The 23404-nt window shown below is 45.9% G+C and overlaps 2 protein-coding genes across 5 annotated transcripts in view; one reads left to right on the top strand and one right to left on the bottom strand.

Moving 5' to 3' along the window:
* AIDA (axin interactor, dorsalization associated) overlaps positions 1-7572 on the top strand; it is a 30039-nt gene extending 22467 nt beyond the window's left edge. For all 3 annotated transcript variants that reach the window (XM_064164561.1, XM_064164562.1, XM_064164563.1), the window contains 4 exons: positions 2680-2802; positions 3752-3874; positions 5435-5552; positions 6358-7572. In XM_064164561.1, coding sequence (XP_064020631.1) covers positions 2680-2802; positions 3752-3874; positions 5435-5552; positions 6358-6454 — 461 coding nt within the window. In that variant the 3' untranslated portion in view covers positions 6455-7572. The remainder of the gene's footprint in view (positions 1-2679; positions 2803-3751; positions 3875-5434; positions 5553-6357) is intronic.
* A 1996-nt stretch (positions 7573-9568) lies between these two features.
* MIA3 (MIA SH3 domain ER export factor 3) overlaps positions 9569-23404 on the bottom strand; it is a 33934-nt gene continuing 20098 nt past the window's right edge. Inside the window, exons 9-29 of one of the 2 annotated variants that reach the window (XM_064164558.1) lie at positions 21235-21323; positions 21013-21090; positions 20666-20776; positions 18985-19056; positions 18725-18829; positions 17076-17198; positions 16846-16969; positions 15477-15532; positions 15305-15395; positions 15039-15177; positions 14307-14408; positions 14144-14204; positions 13999-14034; positions 13840-13907; positions 12627-12724; positions 12377-12508; positions 11924-11992; positions 11725-11795; positions 11501-11569; positions 10815-10971; positions 9569-10469 (exon numbers count right to left, since the gene is read on the bottom strand). In XM_064164558.1, the coding sequence (XP_064020628.1) occupies positions 10147-10469; positions 10815-10971; positions 11501-11569; positions 11725-11795; positions 11924-11992; positions 12377-12508; positions 12627-12724; positions 13840-13907; positions 13999-14034; positions 14144-14204; positions 14307-14408; positions 15039-15177; positions 15305-15395; positions 15477-15532; positions 16846-16969; positions 17076-17198; positions 18725-18829; positions 18985-19056; positions 20666-20776; positions 21013-21090; positions 21235-21323 (2174 nt within the window). In that variant the 3' untranslated portion in view covers positions 9569-10146. The remainder of the gene's footprint in view (positions 10470-10814; positions 10972-11500; positions 11570-11724; positions 11796-11923; positions 11993-12376; positions 12509-12626; positions 12725-13839; positions 13908-13998; positions 14035-14143; positions 14205-14306; positions 14409-15038; positions 15178-15304; positions 15396-15476; positions 15533-16845; positions 16970-17075; positions 17199-18724; positions 18830-18984; positions 19057-20665; positions 20777-21012; positions 21091-21234; positions 21324-23404) is intronic. The other variant, XM_064164559.1, reaches the window with a different exon arrangement.

Genomic DNA, 23404 nt, shown 5'->3' with positions numbered 1-23404 from the left:
TTGTGAACCCAGCTGAAGATGTGTCACTTTTCCCCCTTCCTCTGAACTGGAGTTTGGGAATGGAGAGACTGAATGCCTGTGTCTTGGTAGCAGTAAGCTGTTGGGTTGGTTTGCCTTTGAATGTCTGAATTGTGCTTGTAGGAGGACACTTATTTTACTTGTAGATGCTCCCTTCCCCCTCTGGCAAGGATGTCCTGTGGTTGTGTCTGAAATGACTGGCAGTTTTCTCATGAAAAGCCTCAGTGTGAGCCTGCTGAAGGCTGACAGGCCCAAGGTGTGGCTGTGGACTGGCAGTGTGATGCCCAGCTCTAGTTAAGTTACACCCTAGAGATGTTTCTGTCAGCTGGTGGCTTCTCTGTGAACCAACTACTGAGGCTTCAGCAACAGACATGCTTGGATGGCTCTGGCTCACACTAAACAGTTACAGTCAGCTGCTTTAGTCCACTGGCTTGGCTGTTACTCCTGCTGAGGCAGAAAGGAAACAGTGTTCTTGGAGCCCATCTGCCCTACTTCCCTGCTGACTTTTCTGTCATTGCAAGTCTGCAATTGCATGCGTTCTGGAAAGTGTTTTCCAAGAAGAGAAAAGCTCCTCTTTGAGATCTTCTTTTCCTGTCAAGTGTGCTCTCACTTAGTCCTTCTGACCCATGGACTTCAGAGTTGTTCTTTGCTCTTGAGCACCCTGCTGCTTTGGCAGGGAACTGAAAGATGGCAGAGCTAAGGTTTTGTGCCAAAGAGGAGGCAGGCATGCTTCTAACGTGGCTTGGAGCAAAATAAGAACTCTCTTTGGATGTCTGCTCAAGAGACAGCAAGGTTGTGTAGAGCATGTGTGCTGCTCTGCAGAAATGAGTGCTGGCAACATTGCTCACCCCACGCTCAGAAGCCATTACTGCAGAATGGTGGGTCGAGGTCTGCTGTGCCACGTTGTGAAGTGTCTGCAGATGAGCACATGGGAGGCCACGAGTCTGCTAGCAGCCAGGACAGGGAGTCCAGAAGCATACTGCATCATAGATGTGAATTCAGTCTTGCTGATGGTCCTGAAAGAGGGACTGGGTGTGAGAATGCTCATGAAATCTTGCTGGAGCTGTGGCTCTAGCTCCAAGAGCACAGTGTGTGGTTGCCTCTTGCAAACCCAGATTCTCCAATAGGACAGAACCATCCTGGTTCTCCAGCTCCTCAAGCAGATCAAGAGGAAAAAACATATTGAGGAGCACCTATACTGGACTTGTGCAATTAAAGAGTTACTTTGTTTGCACCTCGAGCGTTGGAACAACATCTTCTGTTTTTAAACTAGAAAATCAAAGCTTTAAATCAAACCTGCCCCTGGGTCTAAACATTTTCTGTCTTGGTGCTTAGTCATCTAATGCTGGAAAGAGGCTTGAAGCCTCCAAGTTTTCACTGAAATCAGCATGAGGAAGCCTACTCCATTGTTGGTGACAGAATCTCATGAGTTTAGTGAATTTATAGAATAGGATCAGTCAGGGTTGAAAGGGACCGCAAGGATCAGCCAGTTCCAATCCCCCTGCCATGGGCAGGGACACCCTACCCCAGAGCAGGCTGTCCACAGCCTCAGCCAGCCTGGCCTTAAACACCTCCAGGGATGGAGCCTCAACCACCTCCCTGGGCAACCCATTCCAGCCCTTCACCACTCTAATGCTCAACAACTTCCTCCTCACCTCCACTCTGAACCTACCCATCTCCAGCTTTGCTCCATTCCCCTGAGCCCTGTCACTCTCTGAGAGCCTGAAAAGTCCCTCCCCAGCTGTTTTGTAGGCCCCTTTTAGATACTGGAAGGTCACCTGGGAGCCTCCTCTATTCCAGACTGCACAGCCTCAACTCTTTCAGTCTGTGCTCACAGCAGAGCTGCTGCAGCCCTCTGAGCATCCCAGTGGCCTTTCTCTGGATATGCTCCAGCATCTCCACATCCTTCTTGTAATGGGGGCTCCAGAACTGGATGCAGAATTTGAACAGTTTAGCTTTCTCTTGGATTTCTTGCTGCACTGTCTTCCTCAGCACTGTGAGGATTCGTTTATTCACACTGACAGTGAGCTTTCAATGCTAAAGGTAGCATTGATATAGAGCTGGGAACTCCTTCCTTAATGCAGAAAGGAATTTAGGGGATGCAAACACTATTTATTTCTTTTCCCTTTACATAGAGGTCAAGTAGAACTTAGATACTTAAAAATCTCTCTTCTGGTTCCCTGATGTCCACTGGGATTAACAGCAATGCTCTTTTCCTCCCTATTCTCTCTGTCTAAATGTTCAACATGAAGCCAAGTCATGTTCAATGGGGTGGGACTCCTGAAAGTATCTGAATGTCTTGCAGCTGCAGATTGAATCCAGCCTTCCAACTTTAATCCTTAAAACTGATATAAAGTGAGTTCCTTGAGTGAGTTACTCTGCATGAGAGCAAGAAAGAGCCCTTTAAACAAAGCTCTTTTCTTATGGCTTCTTTTTTTTCCTTAGGGATTCACTTCTCTTGAGGCACTTCTGGGTTTATTTTTTGGTGTGGGCTTTGAAATGTGTCAAGTGGTGTCTGTGCACACAGACTTCCTCGTGGGCTGCTGGGATAGGAGTCCTTGGGCTTTGAACATCCTGAGGAGATCCACATCTTTGAGAGCTGATGTGGGATACTGCTGCAAGGTGACACAAGGGCTGAACCATGTGCTTTACTTCTTCCAGGTACTTTATTACCCAGATTGCCATCTGAACCCGGGATGACATTACTCACCATCACCATAGAGAAAATTGGTCTGAAAGATGCTGGGCAGTGCATTGATCCTTACATCACAGTCAGTGTAAAGGGTAATGCTTTCTCTTCCTGGCTCCTCACTTCTAATCGGTGGAGAGAGTGTGTTCTCTGAAAACTTTATTGATTCTTTTTCTTCTCCAACCTGCTGCCTAAAAATCCTTGTTGCTACTTGCATTTCCTGTGGTGGATTTAAGGCTTCTGCTTTAATCAAGGCTGGGAAAATTCTGTGTCTGGGAGGTAATTGGGAAGTGAATCACTGGAGAAGACATGCTGGGAGCTGAGTACCTGTGACTTGAAGGACTGCACTTCTCTATTCCAGCTGCTTCAGCTGTAGAGGGTACAGATCTGTCTGGACTCCCTAACAGAGCAGTCTCTGGACTTTCTGGAGATGAGCCACAGTCCACTGACTCCATTCTTGTCCTATCACTAAACTAAGGTTTTACTAAAAGATCATTTTACCAGGGATTACTCTTTAGAAGAATGGGTATGAAGCTGGATAGTAAAGCTTGCAAGTAAAATAAAACATGTTCTAGCCTTGGTAATGAAATATTTCTGCCAAAGGCTGGTGGGCTGTGAGCCTTGCCCTCTGAAAGCCTCCATGGATCTGTAAGAACCTCTTTGCTGGTCAGTCCAGGATTTCTCCTTTCAGATGGCTTGAGGCAGAGATTTTTGGTATTCAGACTTTCTGGTGGGAGCATCTGCCTCTCCCTCACCTTTCATGTCTTAGCAGGAGGCTCTTGTAGTCAGAATTTCTTACTCTTAATCTGCTTTTGCAGTCTTTTGGGGTATGTGGTGTTTGTGTTGTTTGTCAGATGAAAATGTATAGCTGAGCCAACAGCCTTCAGTGGCTTTCAGGTATGACAGAGCCCTTGCCCATGTGCTACTGGATACCTAACACAGAGATAAAATACTTGGTGTTGGGGCAGTGTTAGGAGTGTGCCATAAATCCCTTAAAGAAGCTTTTGCCCTTCTCATGTGATTTGTTTGTTTGTTTGCCTGCAGATTTGAATGGAATAGATCTGACTCCTGTGCAAGATACTCCTGTGGCTTTGAGGAAGGAGGACACATATGTCCATTTTAATGTGGACATTGAGATTCAGAAACACATTGAAAAACTAACTAAAGGTATGTGGTGGCAAAGACCTGAAGCAGGGCCCAGGAGCTTTGCAAGTGTCAGCACTAGGCTGCTCCTCATCTAAGAAATGGGCTGTGCCTGAGCTGCTGCTGCAGGGCTCAAGATCTAGACAAGGATTAAAAAGAAGGCTTGCACCCTGTGTCCCTCAAATCAGTCATTACAATGACTTGCAGACAAGAGAGGAGTGAAGAGAGAGAAAAATGCAGCAGTTTGGTCTACTACAGAGGTACTGAGCTGCTTTATCACCTTCATAGTCACTGGGCAAACTGTTACCTGCATGTGAATAATTGAGTGAAGGCTACAAGCTCCTCTGAGTGTGGTGAGCATTGTAAGAACGTGGTGTAGCTTTTGAGTAACAGACACGCTGGAGATCACAGTCACTGAATGGTAGGGGCTGGAAGGGACCCCCAGAAATCGAGTCCAGCCTCCCTGCCAAAGCAGGTTGCACAGGAGAACATTCAGACAAGTATTGCAAGTCTTCAGAGAAGGAGACTGCACAACCTTTCTGGACAGCCTGGACCAGTGCTCTGGCACCCTCACAGTAAAGAAATGTTTCCTAAAGTTCAAGTGAAACCTCCTGTGTTGTAGTTTGTACCCACTGCCCTTGGTCCTGTCACTGGGGAGCAGTAAAAAGAGTCTGGCCCCATCCTCCTTACCTCTACCATTTGGAGATTCATAAGCATTGGTATGATCCTCTCAGTCTCCTCCAGGTTAAACAGCCCTAGGTCTCAGCCTCTCCTCATAAGAGAGATGCTCCAAGTCCCCTAATCAACTTTGTGGTCTTCCATTAGACTTTCTCCAGTGATTCCTGGTCTCTTGAACTAGGGAATTTAGAAATGGACACGATATTCCACATGTGGTCTCACTAGGGCAAAGTAGAAGAGGAGGAAAACCTCCCTTGGCTTGCTGGCCACACTTCTGAACACACCACAGGAGACCTAGTGGCCTTGGTGGCCACAAGAGCACATTGCTAGCTCGTGGTGATCTTGTTGCCCGCTAGAACTTCCTCCCAGGCTGTTCTCTGATTTGTTTGCCAGCAGATGGTCTCCTAACCTGTACTGGTGCATGAGGCTACTCCTCCCCAGGTGCAGGACTCTACAGCTGCCCTTGTTGATCTTTGTGGGGATCACCCCACTCTCCAGCCTATCCAGGTCTCACTGAGTGGCAGCACAGCCTTCTGCTGTGTCAGCCTCTCCTCTCAGTTGTGTGTCATCAGCAAACTTGCAGAGGGGACACTCAGTCCCTCACACAGGTCACTGATGAGTATGTTGAACAAGACTGGATCCAGTACTGACCCCTGGGAGTATCACTAGCTACAGGGCTCCAACTAAAGTGCCCTGCTGATCACAACCCTCTGAGCCCTGTTTTTCAGCCAGTTCTCAATCCACCTCACTGTCTGCTCATCTAACCCACACTTCCTGAACTTCCTACCAGGATGTGATGGAGACAATTCCCTCCTAAGTCTGTAGAGCATCTTAATGGCAGAGAAGTTTTCAGATAACTGCTGCCTGTCATTGCTAACGTTTCTGCTAAACCATTTTCTGCTCTAGGTGCAGCTATTTTCTTTGAATTCAAACACTACAAGCCTAAGAAGAGGTTTACTAGCACCAAGTGCTTTGCTTTCATGGAGATGGATGAAATTAAACCTGGGGCAATTGTCATAGAACTGTAAGTGACTTGCAATTATGTCAGTGGCAGAGGAAATCATAGAATCATGCAGGGTTGGAAGGGACCACAAGGATCAGCCAGTTCCAACCTCCCTGCCATAGGCACGGGACACCCTACCCTAGAGCAGGCTGGCCAGAGCCCCATCCAGCCTGGCCTTAAACACCTCCAGGGATGAGGCCTCCACTGCCTCCCTGAGCAACCCATTCAGGCCCTCACCACTCTCATAGTGAAGAACTTCCTCCTCACCTCCAGTCTGAAGCTACCCATGGGTACTGATCTGCAGCTGGATGTTGTGAACATTTCCAAGTGCTGTTGGGTGGTTGTGGGTTTTACTGCTTGAAATTGCTGAGGCAGTCACACTGCAGTGGTTATGATGTGCACCTACCCTCGCTGTGAGGCTGAAGCTATGAGTGAGGCTTGTGAGGTTTTGTTTTCAGGACGAGGGTGAACCTTGCAGTTCTGGGCATCACTAGGAAGAATGCTCAGTCTGTGCTAGCTGGAGTGTTTCTGGAGTAGTGAGTAGCTGGTAGTGCCTTTCCTGCAATCCAGAGCATAGTACTGGGAATTCTCCTTGCAGAAACCCTGCATGCATGTGTAAATGCAAACCTTTGTTAAAATAACAATCCAGAGAAAGCAGGGGGTTGACTTTCTTCCTCTTGAGCTGCTCATTATTGTTGTCTCCAGTGAGTCTTGGCAGAAGTATTCTAAAGAGGATGGCCATCAGGACAAGCTTTGTAGCTGGCTTCCATCTTCCTGCTCCACCGTTAGCTGGCATGCAGAGTAACTTACTGTCTGCTGGTTCCAGGTACAAAAAACCCACCGACTTCAAAAGGAAGAAACTGCAGCTCTTGACCAAGAAACCACTTTACCTTCACCTCCATCAAACGCTGCACAAGGAATGACCCTAGCTGTGAGTTGTCTGTGAACTGAACCACCACTCATGGTAGCTGTGTGTAGCAGCCTTAGCCTTCGAGGGACGGGAGAACATCTGCATTGGTGCCAGTAGGTCAGACGCGACCATCACACTGCTCCGGGGTCAGAGGCAAGCCTCTTAGTAGTCAAGTGCAAGATTGTTTCAGTACCTTCCAGCTAGAGGTTTTTTTCTGAGAGCCCTGAAATATGTTGACTGCTTTTCCTAGTTTTGCTGTTCATCACTTGTTTTTCTCTTAACTGTTCCTACCCTTTTGCCTTGGGCTTCACCCAAGGATGGAGACTGCCCCTTTGCCAGACCTGTAGCAATAAAGACATGGCAGGCCTACTAGGTCTCTATGCTTGCTGTGCTAGTCTAGTTCCTCTCATCTGCCTTTCAGAGTCCTCTCCAGTGGGCAGGGTAGCAGAAGAAAGATGAAGTGGGATGAGAAGAAGCTTGAAGAGCTGCAAGTGATTTAAAGAGAGAGAAGGGAGTGGGGTGCTGGGTCAAGTAGGATGGCCACAGAAGAGCTCCTCAGTCAGCTGTTCTGCTTTGGTCAGGCCAGGAGGAGGACAAGTGCAGATGAGAACCTTGAACTATGCTTTTAACAGCCTTGCCTGATCCACTCGTACTGAGTGTTGGACACAATGCCTGTTACAGTCCTGTTATTCCTCAATAGAGCTGATTGGTTTCCTGTACCTTGTCCCAGAGTGATTTGCAAGGGTGGGAGGGGGATGCAAGAGAGGCTTCCTTCAGGGCTTCATCCATGAAGGATGCTGTGCCATTTTAGTGACAGCAAAGGGGCACACCCCTCAGCATTTAAGCATCAATTTTCCAGAGCTTTTGGTCAAGTACATCTGGCTAGCAGGTTGGACCCACCTTTCACATGAAACTGCTGTTCTTAGGGAAACTGATTGTCTGCAGTTCTCTGCATGTTTTGTGCAAGTCTGGAAACTTACTCTAAAAATTACTTCTTTTTTATGTAAGTAGATAGGATTATCCTTTATTTTCTATGTTTTTTTATTTGGTGTGTAATAAGCTGCAGGACATTGGCTTATGACACACTTGCATTCATCTTTTGACCTAATAAAGGGACAGAAATAGAACCCAGTCAAATCTTTCCTATATTTGTGTGGCTATTTAATACAGTAAGTTTGAGAACACTTCTTGCATATCTAAACTAGTGCCTAAATAACAAGACCCAGCTCCCAAAATAGTGTCAATGTTAGGTTTATTTTAAGCAGGCTGGGTACAGCTTATCACCAGTTCCTCTTTTCTGTAGTGTAACCCCAAGATGTTAATTTAGGCTTTAAGGGAAGGGGAAGGCTACTGTTCCTCATGATATTTGTCTGTCCAGAGGCAGGAGTTCAGCATTGTTGGCTTTCCCACACTGATTAGGATAAGCTGTTTTGGAATGTCCTAATCTGCACACCTTCCCTCTGTTCTGGTGCAACTGGAGATGATATTACTTAAGTGTTACCACATCACTTCCTCAAATTGCACTACCTGTTGGAAGGGGAGGAGGGAAAAGTGCAATTTTCCTGTTTACAGATCTTTTTGCTACCCTGGGGGTATTACATCTGCTACAGTCAATATCAAGCCTGAAAAGGTATCACTGCAAGTTAGGGGAATACCTTGGAATGCAGCCTTCTGGCTGCCAGACCAAAAGAGGACAAACACACACATTCTTAAATCAACCATCCTTTGACCTGTGCCAAAGGATGGAGCAAAGCTTTACAGCTGCTAATCAATCCAAGCTGAGTCAATAGTTGTCAGCTGCTGGTGGTCCCTAGTTGGTGCAAGTCTGGCTGATCTTAAAATCCATAGTACCCAGCACCACTGCAGCAGCTGGCTTTGATCAGCAGAAGACAGTGTTGGGGCCTTGCACCAGCTCTGCCATCCTCCTGTGTGTGCTGGCATCAACGTGGCCCCTGTGCCTCATGGCACTCAAGCCCTCTGCCTGGTCCTGCTAGCTTAGCTGGCTTCAAGTTGTTAAAATGCTGGCTGCAGGGGTGGGGAGGGAGAAGACACCAAACATTGCAGAGCCTGGTGCTGGGGAAAAACCTGAGCTTGGAGAACTCGAATGTTCCTTGTTGTGTATGTCATTGGTTGCTACCCAAATGGAACACTTCCACATCAACTACAGTCCCATTGTGTCAGCTGCTTTGCCTCCTCCCCAGCCTGTCCCTGTCTCTCTGAACTCCAGTGCTATGAAATGTCAACTTTGGAGTAGTTTTGGTTAAATATGCAAGTGGAGCTTTGTATTTAACAAATTGTGCCTCAATGTCTGTGGAGTGTGAAATACCATTTTTAAAGTTGCTTCTCTCCTTTGCTGTTTTTTAATGTGCTCTCTCTTTCACTGGACTGTTTTCCCCACCAGAAGCTCAATGTATTGTTTCATGCTTCAGTGATGTTCCATCTTTGTCTTTCCTCTAAAAGCTAAAGCTTGATGCTTGCACTGCGAGACTGTAACACCTAGAGGGCGAGTTTCATGGCTGCTTGTCCTCTGGCAGTAAAGCTGTAATGGCCTTGCTGTAGGTTTTTTTTTAATTAGTCCTAATTATCCCTTTTTTCTTTCACTCAGTGTACAGAGCACTTCTGGAAAAGCTTTGTCTAGGTCAGGGGCCTGCTCTGCCAATGCCCTGTGCCAGCACTTGCACTCAGCCTTCCCCGAGCAGCTGAGGGCAGAGCTGCTTCTAAAACTCCCTGCGGTCTTGTGTCTGCAAAGGGAGTTAAAGCACTACTGGTTTATAGGGGATACACACCCCTGCTCTGCTTCCAGGTGACACAGGTTGTCACAATACAGCTTCCTTACTGCTAAGGAAGCTAAACCAGTCTTCAAGGCTGAGACAAACAGCTCTTAAACCTTAGTTCATGCTGCAAGAAACAGATGATGCAATGTCTTAGACCTCAGATTCCCAAGGCATTCACTTCTCAAAGGCTCTCTACATCCACCCCCCCTCATCCTCATGATGTGAAGCATGAAGGTAACCTGATGTTGCAAGTTAACCTCAATTCCCATCCTCAGGCCTGGCCCTGGCTTTCCCTGATGCAGTCACCCAACCCCTGTCCTTTCTGAACAAGAGGTGACAACTGAAGCAAAGCCTTCAGGGTTGTGCAAAAGGAGGTTTGCTTTTTATTCTAAGTCTCCTTTGAGTACAGTGTCCTTTGTGCTCCTGATCTCTTGACCAGACCTTTAAAAAACCAAACCAAAGACCAAACTACCTCCCAGTCCTCACCCAAAGCCCTGGCCTACAGTCACTGCAGCTCAATGATGTGATGGAGAAGGCAAGTAAGAGAACATTTTACTTAAAAATTATTTCCACAGGAAATGATTTGATTTACATTTTTTTCCACGAAATTAGTTTCATTCACCAACTGGTTACAGAGGCTACATTGAATTAAAACTAGCCACACAGGTACTTCCTTTCTATTGCACGTTTAGAGAAGGTTCAAGTCCATCCCAAGAAGGAGGTTCTTGCAGCCCAAGAGGATGGATGAGTTTAAGGTGATTCATAAATGCACATAAGATGTCTGTAGCAACTGGGTAAAAATTAATCCTGCAAAAGCTGAAATATACTGAAATGAGACAAGTGGCTTCAAGGAGAGAGCCATTTCCTACAATCCTGACTGCAGGAAGTGCACTGAGGTCCATTCCCTTGAGCTGCTGACCAGAGGCTGCAGTTAGGGTTTCTGCACGGGTGGCTGTGTGTAGTCCTTTGAGGCTGGCGGTGGTGGGCCTGGGGGGTAGTCCCTAGGGCCTGATGGAGGCAAGTCTCTGTTAGGAGAAGGTGTATAGTCTCTGGCACCAGGTGGGGGTAGCCGTGGGCCTGGAGGATAATCTCTTGGGCCAGGAGGACCTAGGGGTTGAAAAGGTGGGTGCCCACGTCCATAGCCTCTTGGATCTGGAGGAGGTGGCAGTGGGCCAGGAGGCAGATCTCTCATTCCTAAGGGTGGGCCGGGTAAGAAATCTCTTGCGGCTGGAGGTGGCAAGGGAGCACCACGAACTAGAAGGAAAGGAAAACAGGGAGTTAAAGGAAATATTGCTTCAACCTAAATGGTGAAGACATGTTCTTCATTTTTTGGAGCAGCCCTGGTGTAGGTCAGTGTCACATACAGGCCTCAGTCTTGGCTGCTGGGTTCGTTTAGACTAAACAAGGAAAAATGCCTCCTAAATAGCTTAGCATGAAAGAGGCTTGAAAAATGCCACCTGTCCAAGCTTACTGAGCAAGACAGACGCCAGGAAGCCTGGGGAAGCATCTGCCATGCTAACAGGTGGCAGATCTTGTTTCTGCAGCAGGCTGATGAGAACCACAGGGGGGCAGATTCAGCACACGGCAATGCAACTGTACCTAGGGGCACAGGAAGAGGTCGAGGCCCAAAGTGCCCACGGAGAGCAGCTGGCGGCGGACCGTAGCGAAGTGGTGGTGGAGGTGGAGGTCCCATTGCTGGGGAGGTCATGATAGGTGTTCCAGGGAAAGAAGGAGGGCCTTTGGGAATAGCATTAGCCTGTGGGAGATAGGTTATTTTCAGTGTTACTCACTGCATCAGAGAAGTACTGACACTGCTGCACGTCACAACCACTCACCCAAAGACCAAGAGGTGGAAGAGTCAAAAACCACACACCCAAGATGCAACAATACCTTCAAAAACAGCTCACCCAGGGAGAAAAGGGAAAAGTTACTGCACTGTCACCCAGAGCACCACCTGCAGTAGCCAGGAGTGAACCACCCCTTTGGTAAAGGGTCTGGCACCCTGAGTTGCAGATGGAATTGTGCTGTAACACCACAGGTAAGGCAGCATCTGGGGATTAGCGCTGTAGTTGCTCAAAGCTCTTTGCCTGCAGTCCTTAACCCAAAAGATCTTGTTTCCTTAGTTCCACAAAACCCAGACAGCAACTGTTAGAGAACCCTTGCGAGGCAAAGGTCCAAGTCCTTGGTTAGTGTTGCAGTTTGTTACTTAGCAGCTCAGAGCACCCAGCTTGTTACTCCGCTCCATCAAAGCAGACTAACACCATACGCAGCCTCTGAATACTCACTGTAGCTGGTTCAACAGAAGGTGAAGCAGCAGTGGCTACACAAGAGGCTTCAGACTCTTGGGGGGAGGGCTGCTTTGGTTTGGGGGTTGGTTTTTTTGACAGCAAATAAGGGTAGTGAGAGGATGTAGACAAGACAGAACACGATACAGTTAAAGAAGCAAGTGGAAATACAGTGAATCATGTACTCTAAATGATTCCTGAAGGTTGGGGTTTTCTCAGCTTACCGCTCCATCCACTGCTGTGGAAGGGGAGGAGGTTCTTGGCACAATCAGGGATGCTACAGCAGGCCCCAGGTCTGGAAAGAGAGCCACAAATGCCAAGTCTTAGCCATGCCCAGGGTATGGAAGATGGCTTTTGCGTTGCATTGCTGAAGTGAAAGCAAAACTGAGTAAGCTGCAGCAGGCTGCAGTCCACATAACTTACCAGGGACAGACATCCTTCCAGGTAACTCTGGTGGCCTTCGTGGAGCAGGGGGACCATCTACCACTGAACCTAGGGGAAAACAAGAACCCCACAGACTCCCATCAACACAGGCCTGAGCTATCCCTAGTTTTCTTAAGAACAGTGACACCCCTGTGTATTAATAAAGCTGCTATCAATACCTAGCACTGTCCTTAGAAGCTCAGTGCTCCTGGGTTTCACAGTATCACAGTATCACCAAGGTTGGAAGAGACCTCACAGATCATCAAGTCCAACCCTTTACCACAGAGCTCAAGGCTAGACCATGGCACCAAGTGCCACGTCCAATCCTGCCTTGAACAGCTCCAGGGACGGCGACTCCACCACCTCCCCGGGCAGCCCATTCCAGTGTCCAATGACTCTGTCAGTGAAGAGCATAAGAGATGGTCATCACAGAAGGGAAGCTTTGCTGCTTACCAAATTCACCTCTTGAGCCTTCCCTTCGAGGAGCAGAAAGGGGCCGAGCAGGAGCTTCTATCATCTGCGTGGGTGATGGATTTCCTCCGCTCACAGGTGAGGGGCCAAAAGAGCCATCCCTGCTCAAGGGCCCTGTGCCAAGGAGGAAAAAGCACTTGATTTAGTTATCTACAATTTATCAAAGCCTTATTTTTTTTTCAGGATTTACTGACTCAAAGACCAAAGATCTGAGAGAAAAGGCAGCACTTACCTCGTCGGGGTGGGACTTGGCGATTGGGTCTGCCTGGAGTTGGCTTTACAATTAATGGTCTTTGAAGCATAGCAATTTTTTGGTTTACTTCTATTAATCTAATGAAAAAAAGAAAAAGGTTTGGGTTTTTTCATCATTCATATCATACATGTAAGTTACATTGGTTATAAAAATGCAATAATGCAAAGTGCATTATAAAACTTTGCAGCTTTCACCAAGAAATCTCATTTTAATCATCAAAACTGTTTAATAGGAGTTTAAAACCCCTAACTGGCACACATCCTGCACATCAAACGAAGAGGAAATGGCCAGAAATTGTGCCAGGGGAGGTTTAGATTGGATATTAGGAAACATTTTCTGACTGGAAGAGTGGTCAGGCATTGGAACAGGCTGCCCAGGGAGGTGGAGGAGTCACCATCCCTGGAGGTGTTCAAGAAACGTGTGAACACTTTGGGACATGGTTTAATGGCCATGGCAGTCTTAGGTTGACGACTTGATGATCTTAGAGGTCTCTTCCAACCCAGACCATACTATGACTTAGAGCACACAGGCTCACCCCACTTCAGCTCCTTCTCTTCCAGTCACACAGTATCACAGTATCACCAAGGTGGGAAGAGACCTCACAGATCATCAAGTCCAACCCTTTACCACAGAGCTCAAGGCCAGACCATGGCACCAAGTGCCACATCCAATCCTGCCTTGAACAGCTCCAGGGACAGCGACTCCACCACCTCCCCGGGCAGCCCATTCCAGTGTCCAATGACTCTCTCAGGGAAGAACTTTCTCCTCACCTCAAGCCTGAATTTCCCCTGGCACAGCTTGAGGCTGTGTCCTCTTGTTCTGGTGCTGGCCACCTGAGAGAAGACAGCAACCTCCCTCTGGCTACAACCACCCCTCAGGTAGTTGTAGACAGCAATAAGGTCTCCCCTGAGCCTCCTCTTCTCCAGGCTAACCAATCCCAGCTCCCTCAGCCTCTCCTCGTAGGGCTGTGCTCAAGGCCTCTCCCCAGCCTCATTGCCCTTCTCTGGACACGCTCAAGCATCTCAATGTCCCTCCTAAACTGGGGGGCCCAGAACTGAACACAGTACTCGAGGTGTGGTCTAACCAGTGCAGAGTACAGGGGCAGAATGACCTCCCTGCTCCTGCTGACCACACCATTCCAGTCATCACACAGCACATTCAAAGCCATAAAACCAGTCTGTACCACACTCACTTCTGTCTCAAGTTGGCTGCTTCTCGTTTTTCTTCAGCCAGAGCTCTCTCAGCAGAGCGGGCAATGAGCTGTCAGGGAAAAGTTTGCCAACTGCATTAGCTGCACCAACCTGAGGTCAAATACCAACTCTTTGCTTCAGAAAAGGAAGAGCATTCTTACCCAATTGTCATGTGCCTTTTTCTCATGAGCAGCAATCTGAGAAGAAAAGGAGCAGGTTAGTGTGTTTTGTGTGTCTCCAGTAATCACTACCCAGCAGCAGCAGGGCGCAGTAGGTGACACAAGGAGCAGCAAGCAAGAAGTGTACCTGGTTTTTGTAAGATCTCTCTGTTTTTTGCAATTCTTCTTCCATTTCTTGGATCCTTTGCCTGTACCAAAACAAAGAAAAGAGGGGAAAGAGAGAAGTTTAAATGAATATTGTTCAATAACTGAAATAAAGGAAAGCAACAGCCTTCAGAAACCGAGGTTACTTGTAAACTTTGACTTCCTCGATGGCCAGCACAGCTTTTTCATCTGCTGCAGACAACTTCTGCTCCTTCTCCTGGCGCTCATATTCCTCCTGGGTTAGTTTTCTGCATCAGGAAAAAAAAGAAGCAGCATGTACCATTCTCCACCTACAACTCAAATACAAAGTTCCTCTCCTACCCACAGTGATATCAAGATCTAGGCTGGATGTTAGGAGGAAGTTCTTCACAGAGAGAGTGATTGGCATTGGAATGGGCTGCCCAGGGAGGTGGTAGAGTCACTGTCCCTGGAGGTCTTCAAGAAAAGACTGGCTGAGGCACTTAGTGCCATGGTCTAGTTGACTGGATACGGCTGGGGAATAGGTTGGACTGGATGATCTTGGAGGTCTCTTCCAACCTGGTTGATTCTATGATTCTCTGAAAGCCATCTATCTCCCTCCTCCAAAAGTCACTCATTTGGTTTTTATCTTTTAAGATTATTTACTAATTAATAATAACTAAATATCATATTTCATATAATGCAACATTGTGCCTGGTGAGAGTCTCTTTAGGGTCTGTGAATGATGGAAATACTAAAGAACCAAAGTTGCTAGCTTCAGCCATACTAAACCAGCAGTCACCAACTCTCATTCCAAATACATCTTCAAATTACTTGATCCTCCTGAGCAAAGAGCATTTGGCCAGTGCCTATGATACAGTATGCTGTGCTGTCAAAAAGCAAGGCAAAGGAAGGCTTACTTCTGCAGTGCCATCTCCTTCTGTTGGTAAAGTTCACCAAGAATCTCCACTTTCTGCTGTAGAGTTTTGCATTCATTTTCCAGCCGAGCTTTGGCCGACTGAAGCGAACCAGAGTCGTGCTCTAATTTTTTGATTTGCTCTGTTGGAGAAGCAAAGGTAGGTGAGGAAGTTGTAAGAAGCTGTGATGAAAACTGTAATGACACTTAAATGCTCTGGTTTGGAACCAAATTCAAATTCATCCTAAGCAATTCTTTTGCCAAGCTTACCTTCCAGTTCATGTCTTGCTGCTACTTCATCACTCAGTTTGGATTGCAGGACGTTTCTGTCTTCCTCCACTAAGGATAACATGGTTTTTACCTGAAAAGAAGAGCAGAATGTTTATGATCTTAGGCAGAGCAGTCATGTGGTGGCACTTATTAGATACATTGTGTAGCATACCCTGGAGACATCCATCATCTGCTTAATCTGAGTCTTCATCTTCTCACTCTCATTGTCTAGAAGAGAAAAATACAGTTGTTTTCCCTCTGTCTTTAACCTCAAGTCCCTGGACTTTATAGCTGTTAAAAATAATACTCTTCCCATCTTCTTAAATGGTAAAAAGAGCCTAAGCAACAAAACACCAAAACCACCCCAAAATAACAAAACAAAACTGCCAAACAAAAGCACCAAAAAGATTTTTAACACAAACAAAAAAAACCCAACTCCCACTACAACAAAGAAAGAAAACCCCACAACAAGAACAAAACCCAAACAGTAACACAAGAGGGGGAGGTGGGGGAAAAATTCAACACCAATTTCATGACCAGCACAAAAAATCTGCTAGATTTATTCCAAAAGGCTTTCAGAAGGTTCCTTCTAGTCAGTTCTGCAAGCCACCATGCTAGTGTTAATGTGAATGCAGAGCTGTTATTGGACATACTATCTGAAAACACAAAAAGTGGACATTTCCAGCCCACATATACCATATGGCTGGAAAAAAAGGGGGCCAAAGAAAAAGAGAGAGGACAATAAAAGCTCCAAAGGCATGCAGCAAATACCTATGCAACACAAGGAATGGCAAACTGCCTGAGTGGTTTTGGAAAGGTCTATTTTGATCTTTCAGATGTAAAATGTGTGATTACCTGAGGTAGTTATCTATCTAGAGGTAAGCACAATGCTCAATGTGAATCTTAGAATCAACCAGGTTGGAAGAGACCTCCAACATCATCCAGTCCAACCTATCACCCAGCCCTCGCCAGTCAACCAGACCATGGCACCGAGTGCCTCATCCAGTCTTTTCTTCAACACCTCCAGGGATGGTGACTCCACCACCTCCCTGGGCAGCCCATTCCAATGCCAATCACTCTCTCTGTGAAAAACTTCCTCCTAACATTCCAGCCTATACTTTCCCTGGCACAACTTGAGACTGTGTCCCCTTGTTCTATTGCTGGTTGCCTGGGAGAAGAGGCCACCCCCTACCTGGCTACAATGTGATTCATATGCAAAAGAAATGTGGCATAAGAACAAAGCTGAGATACTCAGCTTTTGTTACCTTCTTAGTTACTAACCTTTATACTCCATCTTTAAAACTGTCTCATTACATCTATGATATTTCTAAAAGGTAACCTAAAAGCAGTCATTGGACCTCTTAATGGTTTCTCCCTTCAGTCAGGAGGTATTTTGTGTTCGAGGGTTCAAGCTGGTAGTCTCTGAACTCACAGGCAGCTACAGGCAAGGACTCCTCCTGTTCCCCATATGACAGGACAGAAACATTGCACTGCACATGCTTCAGCCACTGGCCTAGCAGCAGCAGGTGGGATTATTGTACCTGGCAACTCTCCATTGGCCAGATCTTCTCCTGGGCTCCACTCACGCCCTTCCTCCTCCTTCCTGGCCTCAGCTGCTGAATCCATGTCAAGCTGTTTCAGTTGCATAATGCAGTTAGTTAAAACCTGGGAATGAAATAAAAGGTTCACTGAGGCAGAACTGCTCTATGTTTTGTCAAGTCTTTGTAAGCATTTTATATTCAAAAGCAAGCTTGTAGTAGTGTGAACCTACTTCAATTTCATTTTCCTTGTAGGCAAGTGCTTCTTCTATGTCTTTCTGAGTTTTCTGATACAGTTTGATCTGCTCACTGAGCTCAGTATGCCTCTCACTCCAACCTTCAGCTTCTTTCAGCAGCTGTACAAAGCACCAAGGCAAGAAGATCATTTATTTTTAGGACAGGGTATATGTAACAAAAATCTACTTCATTGGCAGCTCTGGTGAGAACTGATCACCACAGGTCTCAGATAAAGGGTCAGTTTTACAGTTACCACAGCCAGCACTAGTCATAGGATCAACCAGGTTGGAAGAGACCTCCAACATCATCCAGTCCAACCTAGCACCCAGCCCTATCCAGTCAACCAGACCATGGCACTAAGTGCCTCATCCAGTCTCTTCTTGAACACCTCCAGGGACAGTGACTCCACCACCTCCCTGGGCAGCCCATTCCAATGTCAATCACTCACTCTGTGAAGAACTTCCTCCTAACATCCAGCCTGTACTTCCCCCAGCACAACTTGAGACTGTGTCCCCTTGTTCTATTGCTGGTTGCCTGGCAGAAGAGACCAACCCCACCTGGCTACAGCCTCCCTTCAGGGAGTTGTAGACAGCAATGAGGTCACCCCTGAGCCTCCTCTTCTCCAGGCTAAACACCCCCAGCTCCCTCAGCCTCTCCTCATAGGCTTTGTGTTCCAGGCCCCTCACCAGCTTTGTCACCCTTCTCTGGACACATTCCAGTACCTCAACATCTCCCTTGAATTGAGGGGCCCAGAACTGGACACAGTACTCAAGGTGTGGCCTCACCAGTGCTGAGTACAGGGCCAGAATAACCTCCCTTGTCCTGCTGGCCTCACTGTTCCTGATACAGGCCAGGATGCCATTGGCTCTCTTGGCCACCTGGGCACACTGCTGCCTCATCTTCAGCCTACTATCTATCAGTATCCCCAGGTCCCTTTCTTCCTGGCTGCTTTCCAGCCACTCTGTCCCCAGAGGTTAGAGCCAATTACAATTTTTTTAGAGTGCCCTTCCCTCTCCCCCTTTCCCAAAAGAAAGGAATTAGTCCATTGGTAGAACTGGATGCTGGGAATCTCTCTGTATTATTATATGGTTTTACTAGTTTGGTATTTTCTCAGCCCATATCACAACCTAACTGCTCATATACTTCAAAACAGAAGGAAGTAATTGCAGTGCAGGGGTAATCAAACCACACTCCTTAAAAGGCCATCTGCTTAATATACAAAGAAAGCACACAGATATTTGCAATGATTTGTAAAAGAACTGTTGTGACATTTCAGGGCTAAAGGCCCTCCTCATTTAGCTTAGCTTCAGAATTGCTTTCTGCCAGTTCTTCATCATGACTTCCTTTAGTGCTGATCATGCAACGACTGCCACATCTGTACAGACTTTCTGTGAAGCTGCTGACAAAAACTCAGAGCACAGGAACTGGAAAAGCCTTCCTACTGAAGAGATGTGGCTCACCTGCATAAAAAAGCCTCTGCAGGCAGGTGTAATGGGTTTGAATTTTATCTTGATAGTACAAAATGTGAAATTCTGACATAAATTAAACAGATACATGTTGAAACTGTACTCAAGAAAACTAGGAACAAAGCCTTCATATTTTCTTCACACAAAAACCAAAGTTGGATAGCCTGAGCATAACTTACTTGCTCCTTGCTCTTTTTCAGCTGAGCATTCTCTTCCTGCACACGATGAAGCTCAGCCTTCACCTTTTCTTCACTTAGTTTAGCTTCATTAAGGGCTACCTGCACCTACATAGGAAGCAAAAAGGAACAGAAAGATGTGAAGTCAAACTGTAATGGAGCAAGAGCTACATATTAAAAGGACTATGTGCATAAGCTACCATTTTCTGTTACACCCTAGGTATGAAGTGTGACTGCAAGAGAGGGTGTAGGGAATGCTTTACCTCTGAAAGCTCTGCAGAATGTACACTGACAGCCTCTTGAAGTTTCTCCAAGGACTTCTGGGTTTCAGAGATCTAAACAAGAAAATGATAAGCCACGACTTTGTGTTAGCCTCACACATGGCATAGTCTCATTATTTTACCTGTGTAACTGAAGTTCCCTTTGATACATGGAAACCACCAATGCATTTCCACTTAAAGCAGTCATTTAAACTAGGAGCAACACAGTGCTACCTTGTCAGCAAGGTAAGAAAATGAAACACACAGCATGTTGGAATCAGTATCTCCCATGACTTTGCCCATTTGTGGCTAAGAAACTTCCCTGTGCACCTGCAACAGTCTAGAATGAAAGCAACACGTGCTGCTGTCTGGATCAAAACAAGACCAAAGGCCTTGCTAGAGCTTACCACTAATACAGAAAATCAGGCTTTACAAAGGAGAGAGGGAATTAAAACAAACAAAAGAAAGAAAAAAATCCTAAGTACCTCAAGAATTAAAGATCCTCACACTCACTGTAGAACTAAATCCTTCCTTCACGTACAAGCTCATATTGTTAGGTGTACACGGTTAACCCTCCAGGGGGAGTGACTCTGAACCTGACCCTAGGTGGTCTTGACCCCTCCCCAGGGGTGGGTCTGAACACCACCAGGGGATTCATGGTTATCCCACTCCCCCTGCCTGTCCAAAGATCCGTAAAAGCAGGGGGAGCTTCCTGTTCTCTCTCTCTGTGCTCCCTGCTTACCATCATCATCATCATGTTCCTGGTTTTCACCACGTGGCCATCACCCTCGAGGTGGACAAAGCCATTACCATCAAAATCTGGTTGTATTTACACAATTTTTATTTGTTTTCCCTTCCCTATACCTCTGTAACTTCCCTACCTCAGATATCTTTTTATTTTGTTGTTAAACTTTTCTTCTTTTTAACTTCCAAAGCAGAGTGAGATTATTTATTTGGATGTGCTTAGCTTCTCCTCTCTCTACATCTAATTCCTTTCTTTTGGGAAAGAAGGGGGGAGAGGGAAGGACACTCTATAAATTGTTATTGGCTCTATGAAATATATTTGAGTCTCTGGGAATTTAAATTAGAACTGAGACATCAGGGAACTTCCTGGCTCCAGCTAGGACATACTATACTAGTCCATGACTTGAATGCATTGGTTTGTGTGTGAAAGCACATAACCATACAAGTCCATCAAAATAATCTACCATTATCAACAACAAAATACAAAGAGATTCCCCTCTTCAAGCTTGGGATGAACCTGAAATTTCACATCAGTTCATCTAATTTGTTCTGTTTCTATCTGGTTACCATCAGATTATGTATCATAGAATCAACCAGGTTGGAAAAGACCTCCAAGATCATCCAGGCCAACCTAGCACCCAGCCCTATCCAGTCAACCAGACCATGGCACTAAGTGCCCCAGCCAGGCTTGGCTTCAACACCTCCAGCCACGGCTTCAACACCTCCAGCCACAGCCACTCCACCACCTCCCTGGGCAGCCCATTCCAATGCCAATCACTCTCTCTGCCAACAGCTTCCTCCTAACATCCAGCCTAGACCTCCCCTGGCACAACTTGAGACTGTGTCCTCTTGTTCTGTTGCTGGTTGCCTGGGAGAAGAGACCAACCAGCTTTTAGGGGACATTAAGAACATTACAGGACATAAGTGTGATTGCACTTACTTTGTTCTGTTTCTTCTCATTCTTTTTTCTCTCTGTTTCAAGCATTTTGTGCAGATTTTTTACTTTGTCATCTAGGTGATGATTTGCTTCTTCCAGTTCTTTGACAGTGTCCTTGAAAACAAACAAACAAACCAGAAAGCATAAAAGATTCGCAGATGGTTTAGGTTGAAAGGGACCTTGAAGATCATCTGGTTCCAACCCCCATGCCATGGGCAGGGGTATCATTCCCTAGACCAAGTTGCTCAAGGCCTCACCTAGACCAGGAAGCTCAAGGCTTCAAGATCAATTAAAGCAAATCAGTTCACTGATGTTTTTGCTTTCATTATAGACAAGTAACTGTTTCTTACCTTAAGCCCTGCAGTTTCATCAGAGAGAATGTCTTTTTGTTCTTGGGCCACTTTCACAGATTCCTTTGCTTCCTTTATCTGAGCACAGAAATAACCCAACAGAATTGAGAAAACTGTCAACATAATACTCAGCCAGCACAGAAAACAACAATAGTAGCTGTTGCTGTGACCGTGTTGCTAAATGAGAAACAGAAAATTAGGAAACAAAGGCTAGGATGATACCTTTTGATCATATTCTGAGATCTTCTCTAAGATTTCTGTTTTTTCCTGCAGAAGGTTTTTAATCTTTTCAGCAAGTTGCTTCTCAGTCACTAGGGAAAAAGAAAAGGCAAGCTTACAGTGACTGCAGTTCACATGCAGGCGGGTGGCAGGGAATCAGCGCTACCATTACTACAGCTTCAGGGAACATTTCTGAGTAAGGACTAAAGCATAAATCAGGGCAGTGCCAATTCCCTGGCAGGCAGCCCTTTTTGCAGGAGTCTAAGTATCTTCAGGCTTCATTTAAAAGTGGGACACAGACACAAAGCATACAGCTCTTGAGTCCATTTCACAGAAGCCGTACCTGGAACACACAGTGGAGCAGAGGAAGGAGTTCAGGGGAAGAAGTGGCAGCGAGGATGCCAGAGCAAGCTCATACTGCTGCTCTAACAATCAGGGGGAAATGCAACACCTTCCTTAACAACCACCATTTTCTACTATGTTGAAACCAAGTATTTAGTTAGCAAAGACAATAGGCTGAAAGCCCTGGAAGACCTACAGGGAACAGGAAAGAAACTGTCAGCTAGGAGACAGCATCAGAAAGCCTCAGGGAACTGCACTACTTTCTAACAGACCTCCAAAGGGCTGTGACAGTTCTTTAGGCATGCATTTATTTATCAACCCAAACAGCTAACTAACTCTTAGGATTCAACCAAGACATACTTATTCTACTGCAAATTAAAGAGTGTCCAATTGCCCTTCTTTTTCAAATCCTGAACCACCTCAAGCCCCAATTGCCTCTCAGCAAATCCTGCGGCACAAACAGGAAGCACTGGTTGCTCTAATCTCATCCCACAGGGTGCAGTGGCAACTGCTCACTCCTCCTTCCCCACCCACATGCAGAATTCCAGGCCACAGAGTCCTGCTCTGTTGAGGAGAGCCAACAAGGAGTGCTGAGGTCCAAGGCAGCCCTCAGCAGTCTAAAGAGGGCAAGAATCCCTCATTAGCTATCTCTTCCAATTTTAATACTGTCATGAAGAACAAATAATAGATTTTATCTTTGGAACTTCAAATGCAATCCACCTTCCAAAGCATTTTGGTCACTCTTATTTTTCCTCTATTTTGGATAAAGATTTTAATAGCAACATGACCTTCACCATGCTTGAAGAACATCTATTGTTCTTAGCTTGTTTCTATATGCTGTCACCCAAAAATAACCCTATTTTGGGAGGAGATGGGGGAAAGAAAAAAAGAATGAAAAATTAGATCTATGCTCCTGTTTTTTCCCCCAGAGTGGGAGGCTAAGATATTTCTACCCTGCCAACACCAGTGTTTTCTCCCCTCCAATTATAGGAATCACCTTGCAGATCTAAGATGGATCTTTTTCAGCTTATCAATTCTGCATTAATTGTATAGAAGGAAACTGCAGCGTAGCGACGAAGAAACCAGTGAGGAATGATTAATCACTGGTAGTTTGAGAAAGAAAGAAGTAGAGAGTTCATGTGAAGCTAATTACTTTCTATTTTTGTTTTGTATACAATTATTAATTTCATTTATCATCTCTATTTATTTCCCATTAAGTAAACTTAGATTTTATAGGCTCGAAGCTGGAGAAATGCTCTTGCAAAAAGCAAGGTGCTGGTCACAGAAATATCCTATCTGCATGTTTAGCTCTACATAGAGAAGGTCTCTTTGCAACTCCACAGGAGATTCAGACTCCCCTTAATCCAAACAGGCAAGAGGAACTAAACTGCTGCTTTTTGTGAGACATGACAAGCAAAAGCAACTCCACCGCCAGTTAGAAAACAAAACCAAACTCTGCCTCATTGCTATCTCACCAGCAGGCCAATGGATCATATTTACATTGAACAAAGTGGAACTTTTCTTTACCCTTTAATTTGCAGGTGTAGGCTACAGTGTTTCTCCTAATCAGACTACCAAAAGCAAAACTGACATCTTCAGATTCAAGTAAATACCAGCTACTGGCCCACAGCTTACACCATAACCTTAAACTTAGTGTGCTCTTTGAAAAGGAGTGAAGATACCCACAGCTTACACCATAACCTTCAACTTAGTGTTCTCTTTGAAAAGGAGTGAAGATGCCTACAGCTTACTCCATAACCTTAAATTTAGTGTTCTCTTTGAAAAGGAGTGAAGATACCCACAGTTTACACCATAACCTTAGTGTTCTCTT

This window comes from Pogoniulus pusillus, chromosome 25, assembly GCF_015220805.1.
Source record: "Pogoniulus pusillus isolate bPogPus1 chromosome 25, bPogPus1.pri, whole genome shotgun sequence".
Classification (NCBI taxonomy): Eukaryota; Metazoa; Chordata; class Aves; order Piciformes; family Lybiidae; genus Pogoniulus; species Pogoniulus pusillus.
The sequence above is the reverse complement of the archived record's forward strand: the minus strand, read 5'-3'. Positions and strand labels throughout refer to the sequence as shown.